The following is a 20,325-nucleotide window of genomic DNA, read 5'->3' as shown; positions in this document are numbered from 1 at the left end:
TTGCCTGGAATATATTTGATTTGGGACTTGAAGGCTTTCATTTTCCAACTCACTCCAATCCTATCTAAATGATTAGCATCATTCTTCCCATGAGGAATCTGGTGCAGGGGAAGGATGTAACCATCTTCAGTTAAAACTTCATGCATTTCACTTGGGTAACCCCAGTAGGAAATCATCTCACTCTGAATGGAGAGAAGACAAAATTTTATCTTAATGAGTTCACTTGGTCATTTTTGTGATTCTTAATGCAGAATTTCTTATTGGTTGGTATAACAATATATACTATGTAAGGAGAGATTTCAGATTTTATAATAAAAGAAATTTTAAAAGAATGAATGAAAATAGTAGCGACAAAGGCTCTGGAAGTGTTTTTTTCTAATGAATGAGAAAATTAACTTACAGTATTCACATCAGCCTTGGGGTTAATAGTTTTTTTCCCAAGCCTACAAAATGCATTTCCAAACATAGACAAAGAACATTGCTATAAGGAGACGCCATATTTTGAACATATTAAGGAAAAAGCTATTAGATATTGCAGTAAATGTTTCAATGTAAAGTCATGTTATTATTCCACCTTGGTGTTTGCTTCACAGATTTTCCATTTGTCACCTCATCCGCCAATTCTACTGTGTCTTATCACCTTATCTGTCATATGGTTTTCACAATGTTTCTGTTACTCTGGTTATTTCTTCTCAGTTGTGTCCACGTTTCTATTTCACAAATGGTCATTTAATCTTTCAGCCTATCTTGTGAACTTGATGTCAGAGCTACCATTTACTATCTGTTGTGGAATGAATTGTGTCTCCCAGCCCTTCCCCCCACCAAAACAAAAAAGATATGTTCAAGCTCTAACCCCTAACACCTTAGAATGTAACTACATTTATTACAGATGCAATGATTTACACTGAGATGAAGTATACTGGGGTAGGGTGATCCCATACTCCTATACGATTGGTACTCATAAGAAGATGGCCCTGTGAAGACAGAGACATTACAAGGAGACTGTCATGTGACAATAAAGGCAGATTCAAGTTATGCAGCTGCAAGCCAAGGGCAGGAGAGATTGCTAACAAATCACCAAAATCTAGGAGGAAGCAATGAAGGATCTCCTACACGTTCCAGAGGGAGCATGGTCCTTCAAACACCCTGGTTTCAGATTTGTAGCCTCCAGAACTGTGAAACAATCATTTTCTGTTATTTTAGGCCACCCGTTTTGTGGCACTTTGGTTCCATAGTCCTAGGAAACTGATACACTCCCTGTCAAAAACAGGATAGAAAATCAATACCTGGACTGATTTTTAATTGAAATAATAAAACAAAGCAGTCTATGATTTACTGTCTCTTTTGTATACTGACCAGATTAAGTTGACCAGTTCACCAGTCCTAGTATCCTATAAACATTCATCTTCTTTTCCTCTCACACTCTCACTCCTTCCTGTCTTCCCTCTTCCATCCCTCCTAGTCTTCCTCTACTCTCAAAACATGATGGTTTTGAATTGAACTCTGTATGGTTGTAGGTCAAAGTAACACACATTAACATTTTTCTTTAAACTTCATAAGAAGTCTCTGATGAGTTTCACACTGTGAGTGAGAAAGGATTTTATCATTTAATTTTTTTGTCTTTTTGGTTTTTAGGGCCACACCCATGGCATATGGAGATTCCCTGGCTAGAGGTCAAATCGGAGCTGTAGCTGCCAGCCTATGCCACAGTCACAGCAATGTAGGATCTGAGCCATGTCTGCAACCTACACCAGAGTTCATGGCAATGCCGGATCCTTAACCCACTGAGTGAGGCTAGGGATCCAACAGGCATCATCATGGGTACTAGTCAGGTTCCTTAACTGCTGAGCCATTATGGGAACTCAAGTATTATTTAATTATTTATGAAATGATATGAGGCTTTTAGGAACAGTGGGGCCAAGCTTCTTTTTTTTGTATTTACATTTTAATTGTACTTTAGAAAGTTGGAGCTATTACAAAAAAGACTTACTGCATTTAAAGAATATTTTTTGAATATTTAAAAATGTAAGAAAGAAGAATAAGTTGTAGTAGTTTTCCCCAATGTCAAGACTTAATCATGTTACTCTAATCAAGTAATCACGAGAGTGTTGTGAACAAAATGTAGTATCTGCACAATGAAATTATATACAGTAATAAAAATAAGCAAACTACTATTACATTCAACAACATAGATGAATCTCAAAATCATTCTGTGAAGAAATACAAAGATAATCAAATCAGAGAGGAAGAAATAGTATTTGAAGATGGCATGATACATACAGAAAATCCTAAAGATCACAAAAACCTTTTAGAACTAGTAGATGAATTCACAGGACAAAAAAAAAAAAATCAATACACAAAAATCTGCTGCATATTTATACATTAATCAAGACTAAGACAAAGAGAAATTAAGAAAACACTCCCAATTACAATTGCATCAAAAAGAATAAAAACCTAGAAATTAATTTAACCCAGAAAGTGAAAGACCTGTACACTTAAAAGTATAAGACAGTGATGAAAGAAATTGAAGAAGATATTAATAAATGGAAAAAAAATTTGTGCTCACAGGTTGGAAGAATTTATACTGCTACATTTCCATACTACTCAAAGCACTCCCTCTATCAAACCTCCAATGACATTTTTCACAGTCCTAAAATTTATATGGAATTATAAAAGACCACAAATAGCCAAAATGATCTTGAGAAAAAAGAAGAAAGAGGAATCGTACTTTCTGAATTCAAACTATTTCACAAAGCTATATTCATCAAAACAGTATGGTGCTGGCACAGAAACAGACAAAAAGATCAATGGAAGAGAATAGAGAGAGGCCGGAAATAAACTTACATGTATATGGTCATCTAACTTATGAAAAGGGAGCCAAAAACATACACAATGGGGAAATGAGTCTCTTCAAATAATGGTGTTGGAAAATTTAAAGAGCCACATGCCCAAAAAAATGGAATGAGAGGACTATCTTACACAGTACACAAAAATTAATTCAAAGTAGATTAATGACTTGAAGGTCAAATCTGAAACCATAAAACTCCTAGATGAAAACAGGTGGGAAGCTGCTTGACATTGGTTTTGGTGATTCTTTAGATCTGACCCCAAAGTATAAGTAATAAAAGCAAAAATAAGCAATTGGCATGAAGTCAAACTAAAAATCTTCTATGCAGCAACAGAAACCATTGACAAATGAAAAGTCTACCTATTTAATGGCAGAAAACATTTGCAAATCCTACAGTCATTCCTAGGAATTTGCAGTGGATTTGTATTAGGACCTGAGGAGAATAATCAAATTGATGATGCTCAAGTCCCATAATCAGCCTTCTGTATCCACAGTTCTGCATCCATGATTCAACCAAACTCAGATTGTGTACTACTGTACCTATTTATTGAAAAAAATCTGTGTGTAAGTGGAACCACACAACTCACACCTGCGGTGTTAAAGGGTACATCTGATAAGGGGTTAATATCTAAAATATATAAAGAACTCATACAACTCAAGAACAAGGAAGCGAAAGTCTGATTTAAAAAATGGGCAGAGGATCTGAACAGATAATTTTCTAAATAACACATACAGATAGCCAACAGGTACTTGAAAAGGTGCTCAATGTCATTAATCAGCAGGGAAATACAAATCAAAACCACCCTGAGACATCACCTCACACCTGGCAGAAGGGCTATTTTTCAAAAAGACAATAACATGTTGGCTACAATGTGGAATAAAGGAAATCCTAATGTACTATGGGTGGGAATGTAAACTGGTAGAACCACTATGGAAAATAATATGGAGGTTCCTAAAAATTAAAAATAGAACTACTATATGATGCAGCAATTCCACTCCTGGATATTTATCCAATAAAAATGAAAACACTAACTCAAAAAGATATATGCACTCCCATATTCACTGCAGCAATATTTACAATAACTAGACATGGAAGCAACCTAAGTGTCTACTGACAGATGAACGGATTAAAAATATGGTGTACATACACACAGTGGAATAGTATTTGGCCACAAAAAAGAACGAAATCTGCTGAGACCAGCTCAGCAGGTGGGGGCTGAAGAACAGGTGCTGTAGAACTTAAAAAGTTAACATAAAACAAGACACAGAAACATTTATCTTAATTAAATTGTGCTCTTTAGGATTATATCAAGTGAAGAGGGGATTGTAGATGTAGGATATAGTTCTTTTTATTATTTTAAAAAGTTCTTTTACTATTTTAAAAGTCACATAGCTGGTAGATGGTTAAGTTTTTATTCTGACCTTAGGCATTTAACAATCATTAGCATTGAGGAAGCTTGGGGTCAGCTATCTATGCATAGCATCTAGAGAATCACCGTTGTGCTTCTGCAGAAGGCTCACATATCTGCAGCAACCCTGCACCTCAGTTCTTCTTGGCGATGCATATCCTGGTAACTACCCCTCATAAACCCCTTGGGGCCATGAGGCTCATCTTTCTCTTATTCTTAAGAGGACATATCATGCTGTGCAAACTGCGTGCCTATCTGCACAGGTCTGACATGTCTGGACCAACGCATTATGTCCTCATTCAACTGACCATATGGAATAACTTACACCTTCAGGTCTTTGTTCTTAAGCTTAAGTCATTTGCCAGCACTGTGACTGTTTTTCAAGCGGGAATATAGGGTAAAGGTAAAGCAGGACAAAATGGAGTTTTTAGCATAAAAAATAGAAACAGAGAGGCTAAGAAAAGATTGTAGAAACATGTCTCCTAACAGAAATCTTGCCATTTTCTAGATCTTTCACATCTGTATATACTCTTTCCTAAAACTGACATGGCCTGAGAATTTCTAACTTCAAGGGGGTTCTCTTTTTCAAATTCTACTTTACGAAGGGAAGGCATAACTTAACTGTAAGACAAGACACCATCAAACTCCTACAAGAGAACATAGGCAAAACATTCTCTGAGATCGACCCTATGAATATTTTCTCAGGTCAGTCTCCCAAAGCAACAGAAATAAAAGTAAAAATAAACCAATGGGACCTAATCAAACTGACAAGCTTCTGCACAGCAAAGGAAACCAAAAAGAAAACAAAAAGACAATTTACAGAATGGGAGAAAATAATTTCAAATGATGCAACTGACAAGGGCTTAATCTCTAGAATATACAAACAACTTATACAACTCAAAAGCAAAAAAAAAAACAACCACCCAATGAAAAAATGGACAAAAGACCTGAATAGACATTTCTCCAAAGAAGATATACCGATGGCCAACAGGGCACATGAAACAATGCTCAACATCACTGATTATTAGAGAAATGCAAATCAAAACTACCACAGGATACCACCTCACACCAGTCAGAATGGCCTTAGGAAGTCTACAAATAACAAATGCTGGAAGACATGTGGACCAAAGGGAACCCTCCTGCACTGTTGGTGGGAATGTAAGCTGGTACAACCACTATGGAAAACGGTATGCAAGTACCTCAGAGAACTATACATAGAACTACCATATGACCCAGCAATCCCACTCTTGGGCATATTTCCAGACAAAACTTTCCTTAAAAAAGACACATGCACCCGCATGTTCACTGCAGCTCTATTCACAATAGCCAAGACATGGAAACAACCCAAATGTCCATCCACAGAGGATTGCATTAGGAAGACGTGGTATATATACACAATGGAATACTACTCAGCCATAAAAAGAACAAAATAATGCCATTTGCAGCAACATGGATGGAACTAGAGATTCTCATACTAAGTGAAGTAAGTCAGAAAGAGGAAGACAAATACCATATGATATCATTTATATCTGGAATCTAATATATGGCACAATGAACCTTTCCACAGAAAAGAAAATTATGGACTTGGAGAACAGACTTGTGGTTGCCAAGGGGGAGGAGGAGCATGTGGGATGGATGGGGAACTTTGGGTTAATAGATAAAAACTATTGCCTTTGGAATGGATAAGTAATGAGATCCTGCTGTGTAGCACTGGGAACTATATCTAGTCACTCATGATAATGTGAGAAAAAAGAATGTATACATGTATGTGTAACTGGGTCACCATGCTGCACAGTAGAAAACTGACAGAACACTGTAAACCAGCTATAACGAAAAGAAATAAAAATCATTATATATATGTGTGTGTATATATATATATAGAATGTCCCTCAAGGTAGACTTATCTAATTAAAAATTTTCCCAAAGTGAAAAACAAACAAACAAAAAAACAAAGTGAAGGCACAGTTCTCTCCTCTCCTGAATTTTAACTGGTGGATTTTCATAGGCTGTAAAAAATCTGGGGTCCTTAACAAAGGAACTGGTAACGATATTGATATTGGTGTAGGGAAAGGGAGACTTTAACAAAGTATCAATAATTTTTCGAAAGAAATTAACCTATGCAAAGCAGATATTTTCTTTCTTTTTTTTTCCTTCCTTTTAGGGCTGCACCTGAAGCATATAGAAGTTCCCAGGCTAGGGGTCAAATTGGAGCTGTAGCTGCTGGCCTATGCCAAAGCCAGAGCAACACAGAATCCGAGCCTTATTTGCCACCTACAGATGACCTACAGCTCATGGCAATGCCAGATCCTTAACCCACTGAGTGAGGCCAGGGATCAAACCCACATTCTCATAGATACTAATCAGGTTTGTTACTGCTAAGCCACAATGGGAACTCCCTAGTCAGGTATTTTCTAAATGTTTGCTTCCACAAAATTGAAAAAGGATCTAGTTGAGTTGTTGGGCAGTAAGTCATTAAAATTTTTTTGTAGATGCATCACTCTGATTTGTGACACAAAGCTTCAGAAAGTTCAAATAATTGAATGGCATTATGCAAACATGATTTCCTGATACTTATATCCTTGGAATAAATGAAAAAGAATTGATACTGTGTTCTGTTGCGTACTTCAATAAATAATAATTATCACTGGATATATGAATGAAAAGGAAATGGTCTGTTTACAATATCAAGAGATTCATTGCTAAAAAAATTTTATCTTAATGCTTATTATTCATTGAATTTAACCTGATTTATAATACTTTGAACATTTATATTCTAATAACAATGATACGACAATTCATTAAAATATAAAACGCAACCTTATGATCACAAGAAGTAGAAACAGTTTAAATTTTAATGTATATCAACTTCTTAGTTTCAAAGGATCAATTGATCAATAAAAGACTTTTTGAGCATATAAATATATTACACTAGGATATATAATTACAGAAATATATGAAACACCTGTAGAAAAAACTGGATGGAATGGAAATATGAATTCAAGGAGTAAAACAAAATACATAAACATTAAATCCACTAAATAAAAGATTTTCAATCAATGATATTAGGTATCAAATCATTATTCTATTGAATACATTATAAATATTATGTAACAATTTTATTTTAAACTAGCAATTTTTACAAGATGTCTTACTGTACACCCTTTTCAACTATTTAGAATTATGATAAAACATTTTGGTCTAAAAAATTATAAACATTTACAGAGTTCTGCAAAATTTTCTTGGAGCTATAGATGCAAAACCAATTTTTAAGCAACTTAACATATATGATTACAATTTTCTATTCAAAATTTCTCTAATTAATAAATCGAAAAGAATGATCTTCAAAAAGACTGGAAAGTGTATTCCAAAATATAATGGTTATATCTGGATACTAGGAATAAAAAATTTCCTTCTTCTCCTAACTTACTTTGTGGTATATTTTCCACAATGACTTTATTAGCTAGAAGTACTTATAATAAAAAATTGTAACAAAAATTACTTTGAATAAAATAAAATTCCTCTTACCCTACTTCAGCATCCTTCACAAAATTCTAATAAACTTATCTATTATGAAAGAACAGTGACTCACAAGGTTAAACAACTATTAGTAGCAAAGTTAATCAGGATCTAGATCTAAATTGGTTTTCTGTTTTCTGAATTTCCCACCTATATAATAAAATAATTAATGAAGCAGGAAGAGAAAGGGGACGATTAACAAGTAGAAGAAAGGAAATCATTATACAAATATATGTCCCAGACGCCAAATTTCAGATTTGAGGAGTAAGCACCTTTGTGTCAAAGGAAGAAGGACCAGGCAGCTGTGACAGCTTCCTCAAATAGGATAGGGGCTCATAGCTCTGTGCTGCAAGGCCAGAGGCAGCAAAGAGAAAGGAGTATTAGGGTGAATGGGGAAGAAACTACACCAAAGAGAAAGGAAAAACAAATACCAATAACAAGAGGGCAAATAACAAAAAAGGAACTGTGGAGAAAATATTTTTCCTTTTAATATCTTTTACAAAGTAAATAAGACATAAGATAGGCCAATAAAGAAATACTAAATCAAGCTTAATTAGAGAAGAACTATTCCTTTAATGCCATATTCTTATCCTCAAATTTAGTTCCACACTATTGGATTTCTGCCTGAAGTGTTAAATGTATTAAAATTATTGTATATTTGATATATGAGTGACTATTTTTTCAGACATGAGGAAAACTGGGTAACAACTTTTTTCATATTTATGGAAATAGAAAATAAAAGATAAATGTACTGCAAAAACAAAGAAAAATAACAGCCTTTTGACTTTGATATATAGAATTAAAGACAACTGGTTGATCTCTTAATGTCTGGGGTGGGGGGCGGGGGTGGGATATTAGAGCATCAGGCTGGCTCATCCTCATCTCCCTAGACTTCAATGCAGGTCTGCAATTATGAGGACTGGAGAAGAATGAACTCTTAAATAGCATCAACGTTAATATGAACCACTTTTTACTCCTCACGCAGTAAGACTATTCATTATGAAGCAGAAAATGAAAGTGGTGGGTCCTTCACCAACTATGAGAAGGATGTTATAATTTCAATAAGCAGGGATATCACTTAGTAGTGTCTCCTGCCAATCACTTGGTCCACATTTCCCTGCAGATGACCCTGCTCATAAGAAAACATATTCAGGCTCAAGGCCATTGGAATGAGACAATAAAGAGCTTTTTGAAAATGTAAAACAGTTATTATAATTTTTTTTTTAGGGCCTCACCTATGGCATATGGAAGTTCTAATCAGAGGGGTCGATTCAGAGCTGTAGCTGCCAGCCCACAGCTATCACAGCCACAGCAATGTGGGATCCTTAACCTACTGAGTGAGGCCAGGGTTGGAACCCACATCCTTCATGGATACTAGTCGAGTTCATTACCACTGAGCCACAATGGGAACTCCGAAAATGTTATAAAATGTTATAATAAACTATTTTATCCAACTTTAGAAAATAGGTCAACTCTAGATAATCCTATGGTGGCGAAAATGGTATTTATACTAAAAAAGATGTTGATGAATTCAAATACATCTCATAACAGTGAGATAAGTAACATTTAATACATATAGAATATATGTATGTATTTGTCTTTTTGTCTCTTTCGGGCCGCACCTGCGGAATATGGAGGTTCCCAGGCTAGGGGTCTAACTGGAGCTGTAGCCGCTGGCCTACGCCACAGCCACAGCAACCCACTATCCCAGCCACCTCTGTGACCTACACCACAGCTCAAGGCAACGCTGGATCCTTAACTCACTGAGTGAGACCAGGGATCAAACCGGCCTTCTCATGGATGTTAGTCAGGTTCATTAACCACTGAGCCACGACAGGAACTCCCATATAGAATATATAAGTGTAAAGGTTAAGGTACAAGTCTCATATCTGGCCAAATGAAGTTTGGAACCTGGCTCTGTGATTTAATAGCTTAGTGACCTTGGAAAAATCACCTAAACTCTAAGAGCCTTAGTTTCCTCATCTCAAAAATGTGGATCATAATCCATATTTTATTAGGTTTGTTAGGAACTAAATGATGTAAAGTGTTTATCAGGATATTCGGTACATATAAATTTCTAACAAATGAGTAGTTGAAATAAACATTGATGCATAGTAAACATAATCAGCCCCTGTCTGTAATTAATTGGTTTCATTAACAGTAGTATACTTTGGGATGTAATCAAAGAGTTAAGTTAAATTCTATACAGTTTAATATAATAGAACAATTCCTCCCCCAGTTTACAATGGCACATCTGTGACTTAAGAATGGCCTGAGACACAACCTAATTTAGACAACCACCTCAGCTATATGGCCAGATTTTATTGGAGAAAGAATAGTCTTTCCAAGACCACTGTATTTATTAAGAGGCTCTTTATTTGTTTGCCTAACTTTGCACATTTGTCTAACGAACAAATTCCTCAGATTAAGCAAGAACCACAGCAAGGAGCCTGAGTGGCCATGGAGCATCAGGAGCATCAGGACAGGGAACATCTCAGAATAAATTTAATCATGTTTTAGACACAATTCAAAGAAGAATACTTATCTAAATTTTCAGCACACAGAAGCCTGGAAGATGTAAATTTAAAGGCAGAAAAAGCTTTTTGAAATTTATGAGTATGGTGACACAACAACAGATTATCCATTGATGACAAAAGAATAGAATTGCTCAAAATCCAAGTAACTTAAACGGGTGGTAGGTTGGAGATATTTGGTGTCAGGACAGTAGTTAAATTTTCATATAGTTTTGGAAATTAAAGGAGCAAATTTTAGTAATCTGGAACATTTTCTGCTTTTTAATAAAGAAATTGAGTCAATTATTGATCACATTTTTTTTTAATGCCGTGTCACACTCAGCATCACTCATTAAGTCTCAGGCATGTATGCAGCTCCAACTGTAGAGAAGGTTGTTATTCCTTACTGATTTTGCATTTTCTCAGGAAAACTGAAGGTTAAGTTCCCTTCCTGGGATGTCCTGGTCAATAAGTGGGAAAAGGACCAGCTACCTAGTCTCACTGGTGAAGACTTTGAAAAATCATCTCAAATAGAATTGTCTGAGGCCCTTTTGGAACTGCAGCACTACCCAATTTCTCCAACTGCCTAGTTTTGATTTTTGCCTTTTCCTCTAAAAATGACTTTAAAAAAAAAATCCTGAGTACCAATCCTCATCTATTAGGAAGATGACCTATTACACAATGACAAAAGACATTGAGAAATGCTTCCTCACTCACCTTTTTCTAAAATTTTACAAGTGAGACTGGTGCTTGAAGACAAACACACAGTAGGAAGATAATTTTCACAAACTCCCACCACTAGTTTCATCCACTTCTTATAATTACGGAGAAAAGGAAGGTGTTTATGGGACCAGAACTAAAACACATCATTATGTCTCCCCTGTGATTCCACTCTTCCTCCTTCTGCTTCCACCCTATTCCTTCCCCTTACAGATTCTCTGATGTTCTCTTACAGTCACATGATTATACTTTTGTCCCAGCCACCCCATCAAAGTTGCTGTTATAAAGGTTCCCCTAGAACATTCATGCTGCCAAATCCAATGGAAAGTTCTCAGACTTCATTTCACATGACTTATCAATAGCCTAAGATATCCACATTCCTTTTCTTATAACACTTCTTCCTCTTGCTTTCAGAGCACCAGATATTCTTGGATTTCCTTATACCACAGTCCCACTACACCATTGTTTCCCAGTTTATTCATCTGATTCCTCACCATCATCTAAATGAAGTGTGGCCCAAGGCTTAGTCTTTGAACCTCTCCTGTTTTCTGTGTGAATTCACTCCTTTGATTTCTGCCTCTAGTCTCATGCACAGATGACACATATCTTGTATTTTCAGTGGAGTTCTCTCTCCTAAACTCTGAATTTGAATCTATAATTGACTGCTTGACCCTCCACTTGAATCTCCAATAGCATCTAACACATGAGTCCAGAACTGAGGTCCTGCTCTCCCTGCCACACAGGGAGCAGCTCTTCCCACAGTCTCTCTCGTCTCAGTTAACGGCATCTCCATCAATCCAGGTGCTCTGGCCACTAATTGCAGTGCCATCCTTGAGTCCTCATTCTCTTATATAGCATAACCAATATATAAGCATGGTTCCCCTTCAAAGTATATCTAAAAAAATACATCTAAAACCTAAGCATTATATCATTGCCTCCACCACAGCTACCCCTACCAACCCCCATCTAGGTCTCTAATATCTCTCACATCATTACTGTAACAGTCTTTTGTTTTCCCTGCTCTGGCCCTTGCTCCCCTTTAGCAACTGGAGAAATCATATAACTCCTGCCACTGTCAGGGATCATAAGGTCGGTTCATGTCCTCTATTCAAAACACTTCTGTGGTTTCTCTTTTAACCCAGAATAAAAACTGAAATATCTACAGAAGTCAAAAAGGCCTGAACAGTCAGCCCTCCTCAAATCCTCCTTTGATCTCATCTCTGTCTCTCTCAATATGGCTCATGCACACAATGAACAACCCCATTGCCGCTCCTTGAATATGTTAGGTGTGCTTTTGCCTCAGACCTTTTGCGTTGTCTGTTCCCCCTTCCTGTAACTTTAGCCTTCCAGGTATAAGCATGGCTCACTGAGCTCCTTCATGTTTACATAGAAAATGTTTGATGGTGTTCCCTGTGTGGAACTGCTGTGTACTCCTCTGATGCTCCCAAATACAACTCCCTGATTTATTTTTCTCTCCATAGCATTACCGTTATCTAAGGTAATATGTATTTTACTTCTCAATTTTTGTTATTTTCTCTGCCTCCTCCTGTTGGAGTTTAAGTAGTAGTGTTAGGAAGTTAGGCAGACAAGAGTGAGTCCCACCTTAACCTGGAGGTAAGAATCATCTTCTCCTTCCCCACCATGATACTGGCCAGAACACACCCAGAGATCTTCCCTGTTGTGGTTTAAGCAATGCTAGGTTCCCAGTCTTGTCAAGGCCAAGCAAAAGGTCAAAAACACCACTGGGTTTCCAAACTGCCAGCATTGGTTGGCATAGGTGTACCAAGACTTAGGAGGTGACCCAGAGTAATCTGGGGTTCATTATACCATATTTATAATAAATTAGCATTGCAGTTTTTGCTCACTCATGGGTTTCACTTGGGTACTTATGGGCAAGTACCTGCACATGAGGAGAAAAGTTATGTAACCTAAATGTGTCAATCACCTTGTCAGTCAAACGATGCAGGACGCAGGTGGGACTTTCTACTACTCTGTAAAACCAGCCCTACTGGCATTGCCGGCTGCTTCTGGTTTCCAGAAAGCCTGCTCTATTCCCTATGGGGGCTTACTTTCGTTTTGCTTAATAAAACTCCTGCTGCTTGAACATGTTCTGCGTCTCTTCCACTGAATTCTTTCTTTCTGGGACAAGAACTGAAGAATCTCTGTTCAGCCAGTAACAGTAGGAAGGCAGATATTTTAAATATTTAATTTTAAATATTTAATTTTTTGCTGTATTCTCCACAAACATGGTTGAATGAATGGAGTAAATTCAGCCCAGAAGGCATGTGATGCTACATTTCAAAACATGGGCTTAGGAGTCAGATCACCTAACCTGGTTTCTGGCTGTCCTGTTTCTAATGACAGCACAAATTACAATCTTGCACAAATTATTTACCTACTCTTTCATTTCCCTGTATATATGGTATGAAAATGATTATTCTATATCATCGGATTGTTGTAGACATTGCATTATATAATGAATGGAAAGCAGTTAGCGTGATGACGAACATGTCTGGATAACCACAAGAAAGGGGTTTATATGAACTAGACTACTTGAGAACTGCTTTTACCTACCAGTGGTGGTGCCCTGGGAATGGCCAGCATAGTGTAGCTTCTCCTGTCCAGTTTTATTTAAAAGTAAGTTGACTGAGAATGGAAGGTCACATTTAGCCATTTAATCAAAGTTGCAAGAAGAAAACAAAACAAAACAAAACAAAAAACCAACAAACTGAATACCTACTTTGCTACAATTTCTAAAAGTTAAAAGTTAAATATATTCATAGTTAAGACTTCCTTTGAGAGCCAGAAAATTAGATTCTCTAAGCACTGCTGCTTATAGACCATTAATGAGTATCAGGGCCTCTTTGGGGTGGCTTCTTAAAAACAACTGACATCATTTCTGAAGCACAAAATTACAGCTGTGCTTTAATCTAAATAAGACAGTATCTATAGCTGGGAACTATTTCTATCCCAGAAATTGAATGTCAGTTTTAATCATCATTTGCATGCATCGTTCCACTGTCATGTAATCTGAACAATTTCTCTATTTTATTCTTTACAAATCAGCCAGAATAATCTTTTGAAAATGAAAATGGGCTATGTCACTCCCCTGTTGAAGACTTTCCAGAGGCTTCTCCTTATTCTGAGCATGAGCTCCCAGGCTCTTACCATGATCTAAGCAGCCTTGCCTGATGTGGCCCTTGTCAGCATCTCTGGTCTCCTCTCTGGTCCCTCTCCCTCTTCCTCATTACACTCAAGCTTCCTCTAAGTTCCTGGAACTCTCAGAGAACTTTTGTGGCTCAGCCTCATCTACCAAATTCTCTTCTGTTCTCTACTTCCATTAGTAATTTCAAGGAATAAGGCACAAGAGAGCCAGTGATAGAAAACTTTGTTAATTTCTCCATGGCATCTGAATTTTATAATCTCCTTTAAGACATCGTGTTTAGAATGTGTGGTATCATTAGAAAGATCATGTTAATATACGATGCCACAGCAATGCCAGTCCCAAGCTGCATTCACACCCTATTTCACGGCTTGCGGCAATGCCAGATCTTTAACTGACTGAGCGAGACCAGGGATTGAACCTGTATCCTCATGGATACCAGTTAGATTCTTAACCTGCTGAGCCGCAACAGGAACTCCTATCGTAGTATTTATATTATTTATTTTAAAATAACTCTACACCTATATACCATAATAAGACAATTATCACTGGCTTTTAACTTTTTTTCTTTTTGGGTTGTCAGTATGTTTTAAATAATTATAGTAAATATGTATTTCTAAAATTAATTCTTTTTAAAAAGAAATGTTTGTTATTTTTAAAATAAAAATTACATCATAGATTTTAATTTTTCTTAGCATACCAATAAGTGTTCCCTGGGAATGGCCCACATAATAAATTTGCTTTTGTCTTGTTTTCTTCACAATGAAGTCAATAGTGGCTGGAAGATCATATTTTATCATTTTATCAAAACTTCATGAAACAAAAGTAGATAAAACTTGTGTTAATTCTCTATTAGTAACAAGAAAGTTATTTTCATGTTTTAAATTATGTCTTTTAAAAACCCTCTAAAGGAAAAAAAAAAAAAAAGAAAAAAAAAATGGAGTTCCTGTCATGGGTCAGTGGTTAACGAATCCGACTTGGAACCATGAGGTTGCGGGCTCGATCCCCGGTCTTGCTCAGTGGGTTAAGGATCCAGCGTTGCTGTGAGCTGTGGTGTAGGCTGCAGACGCAGCTCGGATCCCCAGTTGCTGTAGCTCTGGCGTAGGCCGGCAGCTACAGCTCTGATTAGACCCCTAACCTGGGAACCTCCATATGCCACAGGAGCAGCCCTAGAAAAGGCAAAAAGACAAATAAAATAAAAGCCACTCTGAAAAGAAAAAAAAAAAACCCTCTAAAGGAACACCTGGGTCATGAGAACTAACACCCATGCTATTGTCTCCATGTGTTAGCTAATTTCATGTTACCTGCTTCTAAGCACTTCATTCCATGCCCATAAAATACCTTTGAGATAAATGTGTAACTATGCACATTGTAGAGCTGAGGAAACAGAAAATGTGCCTGTGATCATAGCCAATAAGTGAAAGACTAAATTTCAGAGTACTTTTCTTCTAGAGCCCAAGTTGTAAAAAACTACATTCTATGGAATTCCTATAAAATACGTATGAACAATATACAATTTAAAAATGAGTAGCAGACAAAAACATTTGCTAGAGGTACAGAAGTGAAAAGTAGAAAGTCAATTTTTTTTGGCCAATTGATGAGGGCAGATGCTATTATTTTATTCTACTTTTCTAAAGCACAAAGTAAACATGTACAATTTCTCCCTCCCCCATTTTTTTTTCTTAAAAAAAATGCAAAAAGTAGTGGATGGCAATGTGACAGGTATTTGGGAAGTTGGAGGAAGAACATGAAATAATGTCTTCAGGACATATTTTCATGTTAAATCTTAAGTGCATTAATAACCAAATCAAAATATCTAGAGCAATTTTTATACACAAACCTTTGAAAATATTAATCAATAGTTATGTATCTTAAAGGAATAACTTCATTACAGTTCCACAAATTATTTAACTTTTAATAATTTAATAAACACATTTAATACCCTTTTAAGTCAAAATAAAACAATACAGAAATTTTCCTTACCTGAAGGCCCAGAATTCTTTGGAATCTGTTTCTAGGTACATATGTTTCCTGGACCACTTATTTCCCCTGCTGTTTCCCATCCACACATCATAACCAGCATCTGCCAGAATGAAGCCCAGGCTACTGTTGGAAAGATTGGAAATCCAGATACTGGCAGTTACAAGCAGACCATGCTGTAAATACACAATTGGCTTTTGGACTGAAAAGAAAACATTGAAACTGTTTTAGAACAGAGAAATCTACTGGAAAGTACAATACAGGTTTTCAAATCACCATAATATAGTTAGGACTGATTGGCTTGTATCCCAAAGAAATATGCTAACAATGTATTACATTACAGATGGAATCTAAAAAATAAAACTAATAGTATTCTGTTATAATAAAACAGAAACAGGCTCACAAATATAGGGAACAATCTAGTGGTTACCAGGGGGCAGAGGGTTAAAAGATGTGGGACAAGATAGGGTTAAGAGGTTAAGACATACAAACTACCATGTACAAAATAAATAAGCAACAAGGATATATAGCACAGGGAAATATAGTCATTATTTTTTAATAATAACTATTTAAATGGAATATAATCTATAGAAATATTGGATCACTATGTTTTACACCTGAAACTAATATTGTAAACCAACCATATTTCAATAAAAAGTTTATCTAAGATCTTATATGAGTATTAAACTTTAACCTTTCATATAGCTCCAAAATTTTGTTCACTATTTGTATTTCATCTTGCATCTTTTGAAATTTGTAAATGATTATGTAGTCAGTGTTTTTCTGTTCAGTTCAATTTTTATGCTCAGTTCAGTTTTGTTTTTTTCTGTTTACAAGTGTCTCATTGATCTATATCTTCTAGTTCTATTATCTTTGATTAGATACATGTAATATTAATCTATCACCAGTTTGATGCCTGGTAATTCCTTCCTACTGTGTACATAAAGTAAAATTTCATTTTTTTTAATGTTTTTGTTATAATTGGCTATCACTGTCACCTTTCTTATAGGTCTGATAGCTATTTGGTTTCTCTAGTTTTCCAAGTAATAATTTATCTGCAATTCAGAGTAACTGAATTTTTAATTTTTTAGTAGTTTAGTCTTATCCTTGCTTTTTGTTGTTTCATTGAGAATTTCCACGACAATGTTAAGAAAAAAAAACCAAACTAGCAGTAATGGCATGAATCCTTATCTCGCTCACCCTTGTGTCTCTTACATTTGGAATGTGATTTTACATAAAACTTAGTGTTTACTTGAGACTAAACTTGATCTAAAATTTTCTGATGAACTGAATATCTTTAATTTTCAACAATTTGGAAGGCAGACATTTTTTTTTGTCCCGCTTTCGGGTGGAGAAGTTGAGGTTCAAAAAATTTATATCGCTTACACACAGCCTAAAGGTTACTTTAAGCAAAATCTCTTCAAAAATCTTTTTGCTATTTCGTGAATAGTGGCCCTTAAGGCCCTTGAAGAAAGCAGGCTCTGGCACGCTGGTCTGTTCCTCTCCTCCCCACCTTTCAGACTCAGAATATTAAGCTAATGAAGGTTCCACAAGGCAGAGACAGTAAGTAAACCTAGCAGTTACCTTGGATGGGTCTCTTGCTGTAGTCAACACCAGCCCTGTGGAGAGGCGAGGTCTCCCACTCTAACCTACACGATTTAGGTTTTCAGGGGCGAAGTAGGGGCGAGGGTTGGGCGGGAATTCACACCCTGTCTTAGAAACCAGCCCCTGGCCCTCAAAGCAAAGGGAAGACCAAGGTTTGTTGATCTTCAGAGCTGTTCATCCTCTCAGCCCCGATCGCCTCCTCTCCGCCCCCTGCAGGCAGGCCGGGAAACTGTTCAGGGGCCGGGTCGGGCCAAGAGTACCGGGTGCAGAGAGCTCTAGCCCGCTGGGCTTCGCCGGTTCCAGAGTGCAGGCCGGCGGGCCTCGCTGCGGACCCCGCGAGCTATGGCCCGGGTGCTGATCGTGGGTGCGGGGCTGACGGGAAGCCTGTGCGCTGCACTGCTGAGGAAGGAGGCGTCCTGTTCTTTACACCTCTCTGTGTGGGACAAGGCGGGGGACTCAGGTGGGTCGTCTCCAGGTCCAAACTAGGGGAAAAGGAAGCCGGCGGGCACCGAGGCTTCCCAGGGGGCGCTGGGCCTCCCTCTGAGTAAGTCTGCCAAGAAAACCCAGCAGCTGGGCGCGCTCCTGGTCACGTGATTGGAGACTTCCGGCTCCCAGGAAGGCCGGAGAGGGGGCGCGGGTGGGGGCGGGGCGGCGACCCCCGCGGGCTGGGGACGGCGTGGGCCCGGCACCTCAGCGGCGGCCTACACGGGCTTGGAAGATTCCTGACTAGAGTTCGCCTAGCCGGCGCCTGCCGTTGTCGCTGATAAATGCACTTTTATCTTGGCCTTGGCAGCTTTCTGCATGTTAAGAGGGTCCGCACGTGCCCATAGACTAAGACTTTTGCGGGAGATCCAGTTGACAGAATCCTGCCACTCTCCCGAAACCTGACCGCGGGAGTGAAAGCGTTTGTTGATTCGTTCTGACATTGCATTCATTATTTTGCTTTGTTTCCTCTGTTCATTCATTCCTTTTATTCAAATCAGTAAATAGATGCAGGGGCTGAGCATTGCTGCATTTTTCACGTGTTCTTTAAAAACAGCGACAACTACAACAACAGAAACCTCACAGGGATAGAATTGTCTCTTAGCTACTTACTGACAATGTTAGGTGACAAAGCCTTCAACTTAAAAAAAAAATGCCTTCTACTACAGCTGTAAAATAATCCTCTTGTGGTAACCTGGAGTGAACAGCTTTAATTGCAAAAGGTTCATTCTAACGCACTAAGACGTTTTCCTGGGGATTAATTCAAGGGGGAAGAATGACTACAGCCAGCAGTGCCCATAATCCTCAGAGCACAGTCGACTTGGGTGCCCAGTACATCACCTGCACTCCTCATTTTGCCAAAAAACATCAAAGGTGAGTTAGTTGAAAGGGGTGGAATCAGTCATACTGGTTGTATTATGTAAAAAGATACAAATCATCCATTTTTAACAGGGCTAAACTTTGCCTCCTGTAATGTAGTGAAATGATAATACCATTGCTGATCATATTAGTAGTAAAAGGTTAGCCTGAGTAAAGTGGGAAAACTGTAAAACCTTATACAGTTGTTGAGAAGATCAGATGAGATATTATAGGAAACAGTGTAAGGGCCTAATAAATAGGAATTACTATGTTGATGTTGAGGGAGAGGACAAAGAGATGTGATGGCAGTCAGTCCTAACCAGATTTAAAACTGATGTTCTGAACACCATTCTGTTTATCTTTAATTTTGAAATATATGAGAAAATAGACCTTTGACTAAGATCAACAAAAGATCTGTGTATTCTCAAAACACTTCTGTCCTTCACCTGAATTGTCTGTTTTATTAACACAGAACATATGTTGAGTTGTTTATAGAAAGAGTTCTAGTTATTACTTAGGATTATAATCTCTAAGAATTGTTGGAAGAGAAAGTATAGTTTTTTAGAGCTAAGTATGGCATATAATTATATTATATATATTGATTTATTTCAGTTTTTATGATGAACTGTTGGCTCATGGCGTTTTGAAGCCTCTGACCTCTCCTATTGAAGGAATGGTGAACAAAGAAGGAGACTGTAACTTTGTGGCACCTCAAGGAGTTTCTTCAATTATTAACCATTACTTGAAAGAATCAGGTGAGAATAGGATTTTTCTCTGCTTTCTTTTAAAGTTGGCATTTTTAAAAGTTATGCTCATAATTAAATATTAATACTATAAAAAAAGATAAAGGAGATATTCTACTCACACTGAATAGTCAGATTTTTTTTCCCCTAAAGTAATCACTAAGTTTCTAATATATGCTTCCAGAAAAGTGTTTATGCATCTGTTTTCCTTCATGGCTATCTCTGTTTATCTATTCATATATGTTTGTATATATTCTTTTTCAAAATATATATAAGATTATTTTACATAAACCATTCTACACTTTGTTTCATCTATGCTCATATAATTAATCTCTATCTCTAGCTCTCTATCTATATCTGTGTATATCTTATTGGTTTTTCTCTGGAGAATCCTGACTGAATTGATCTTATGTAATCATAGACTGAATCCTATCTTGGGTCTATTTTCATATCAGCACATTCAGTGTGCTTCATTCATTTCAGTGCC

At 37.2% G+C, this 20,325-nt stretch overlaps 1 protein-coding gene and 1 long non-coding RNA gene across 7 annotated transcripts in view; one reads left to right on the top strand and one right to left on the bottom strand.

Annotated features, from left to right (window-relative positions):
* Positions 1–10: 10 nt before the first annotated feature.
* LOC125115809 (uncharacterized) lies at positions 11–18,066 on the bottom strand. Its single transcript, XR_007132180.1, has 3 exons — positions 17,734–18,066; positions 16,153–16,351; positions 11–182 (listed from the first exon to the last, which is right to left on the bottom strand). It is a non-coding gene; the product is annotated as an uncharacterized LOC125115809 (long non-coding RNA).
* The window catches only part of RNLS (renalase, FAD dependent amine oxidase), a 290,892-nt gene continuing 288,543 nt past the window's right edge, over positions 17,977–20,325 (top strand). For 5 of the 6 annotated variants that reach the window (XR_007132177.1, XR_007132179.1, XR_007132178.1 and 2 more), the window contains exons 1-3: positions 17,977–18,214; positions 19,005–19,110; positions 19,708–19,850. Coding sequence is in view for 2 of the 6 variants with exons in the window: in XM_047760356.1 (XP_047616312.1) it covers positions 18,097–18,214; positions 19,005–19,110; positions 19,708–19,850 (367 nt within the window). In the remaining 4 variants the exon portion in view is untranslated. Of the gene's footprint in view, positions 18,299–19,004; positions 19,111–19,707; positions 19,851–20,325 lie in introns of all 6 variants that reach the window. The other variant, XM_047760357.1, reaches the window with a different exon arrangement.

Source organism: Phacochoerus africanus, chromosome 15 (assembly GCF_016906955.1).
Source record: "Phacochoerus africanus isolate WHEZ1 chromosome 15, ROS_Pafr_v1, whole genome shotgun sequence".
In the NCBI taxonomy this organism is placed as follows: Eukaryota; Metazoa; Chordata; class Mammalia; order Artiodactyla; family Suidae; genus Phacochoerus; species Phacochoerus africanus.
This window is presented reverse-complemented; position numbering and strand designations above follow the sequence as displayed.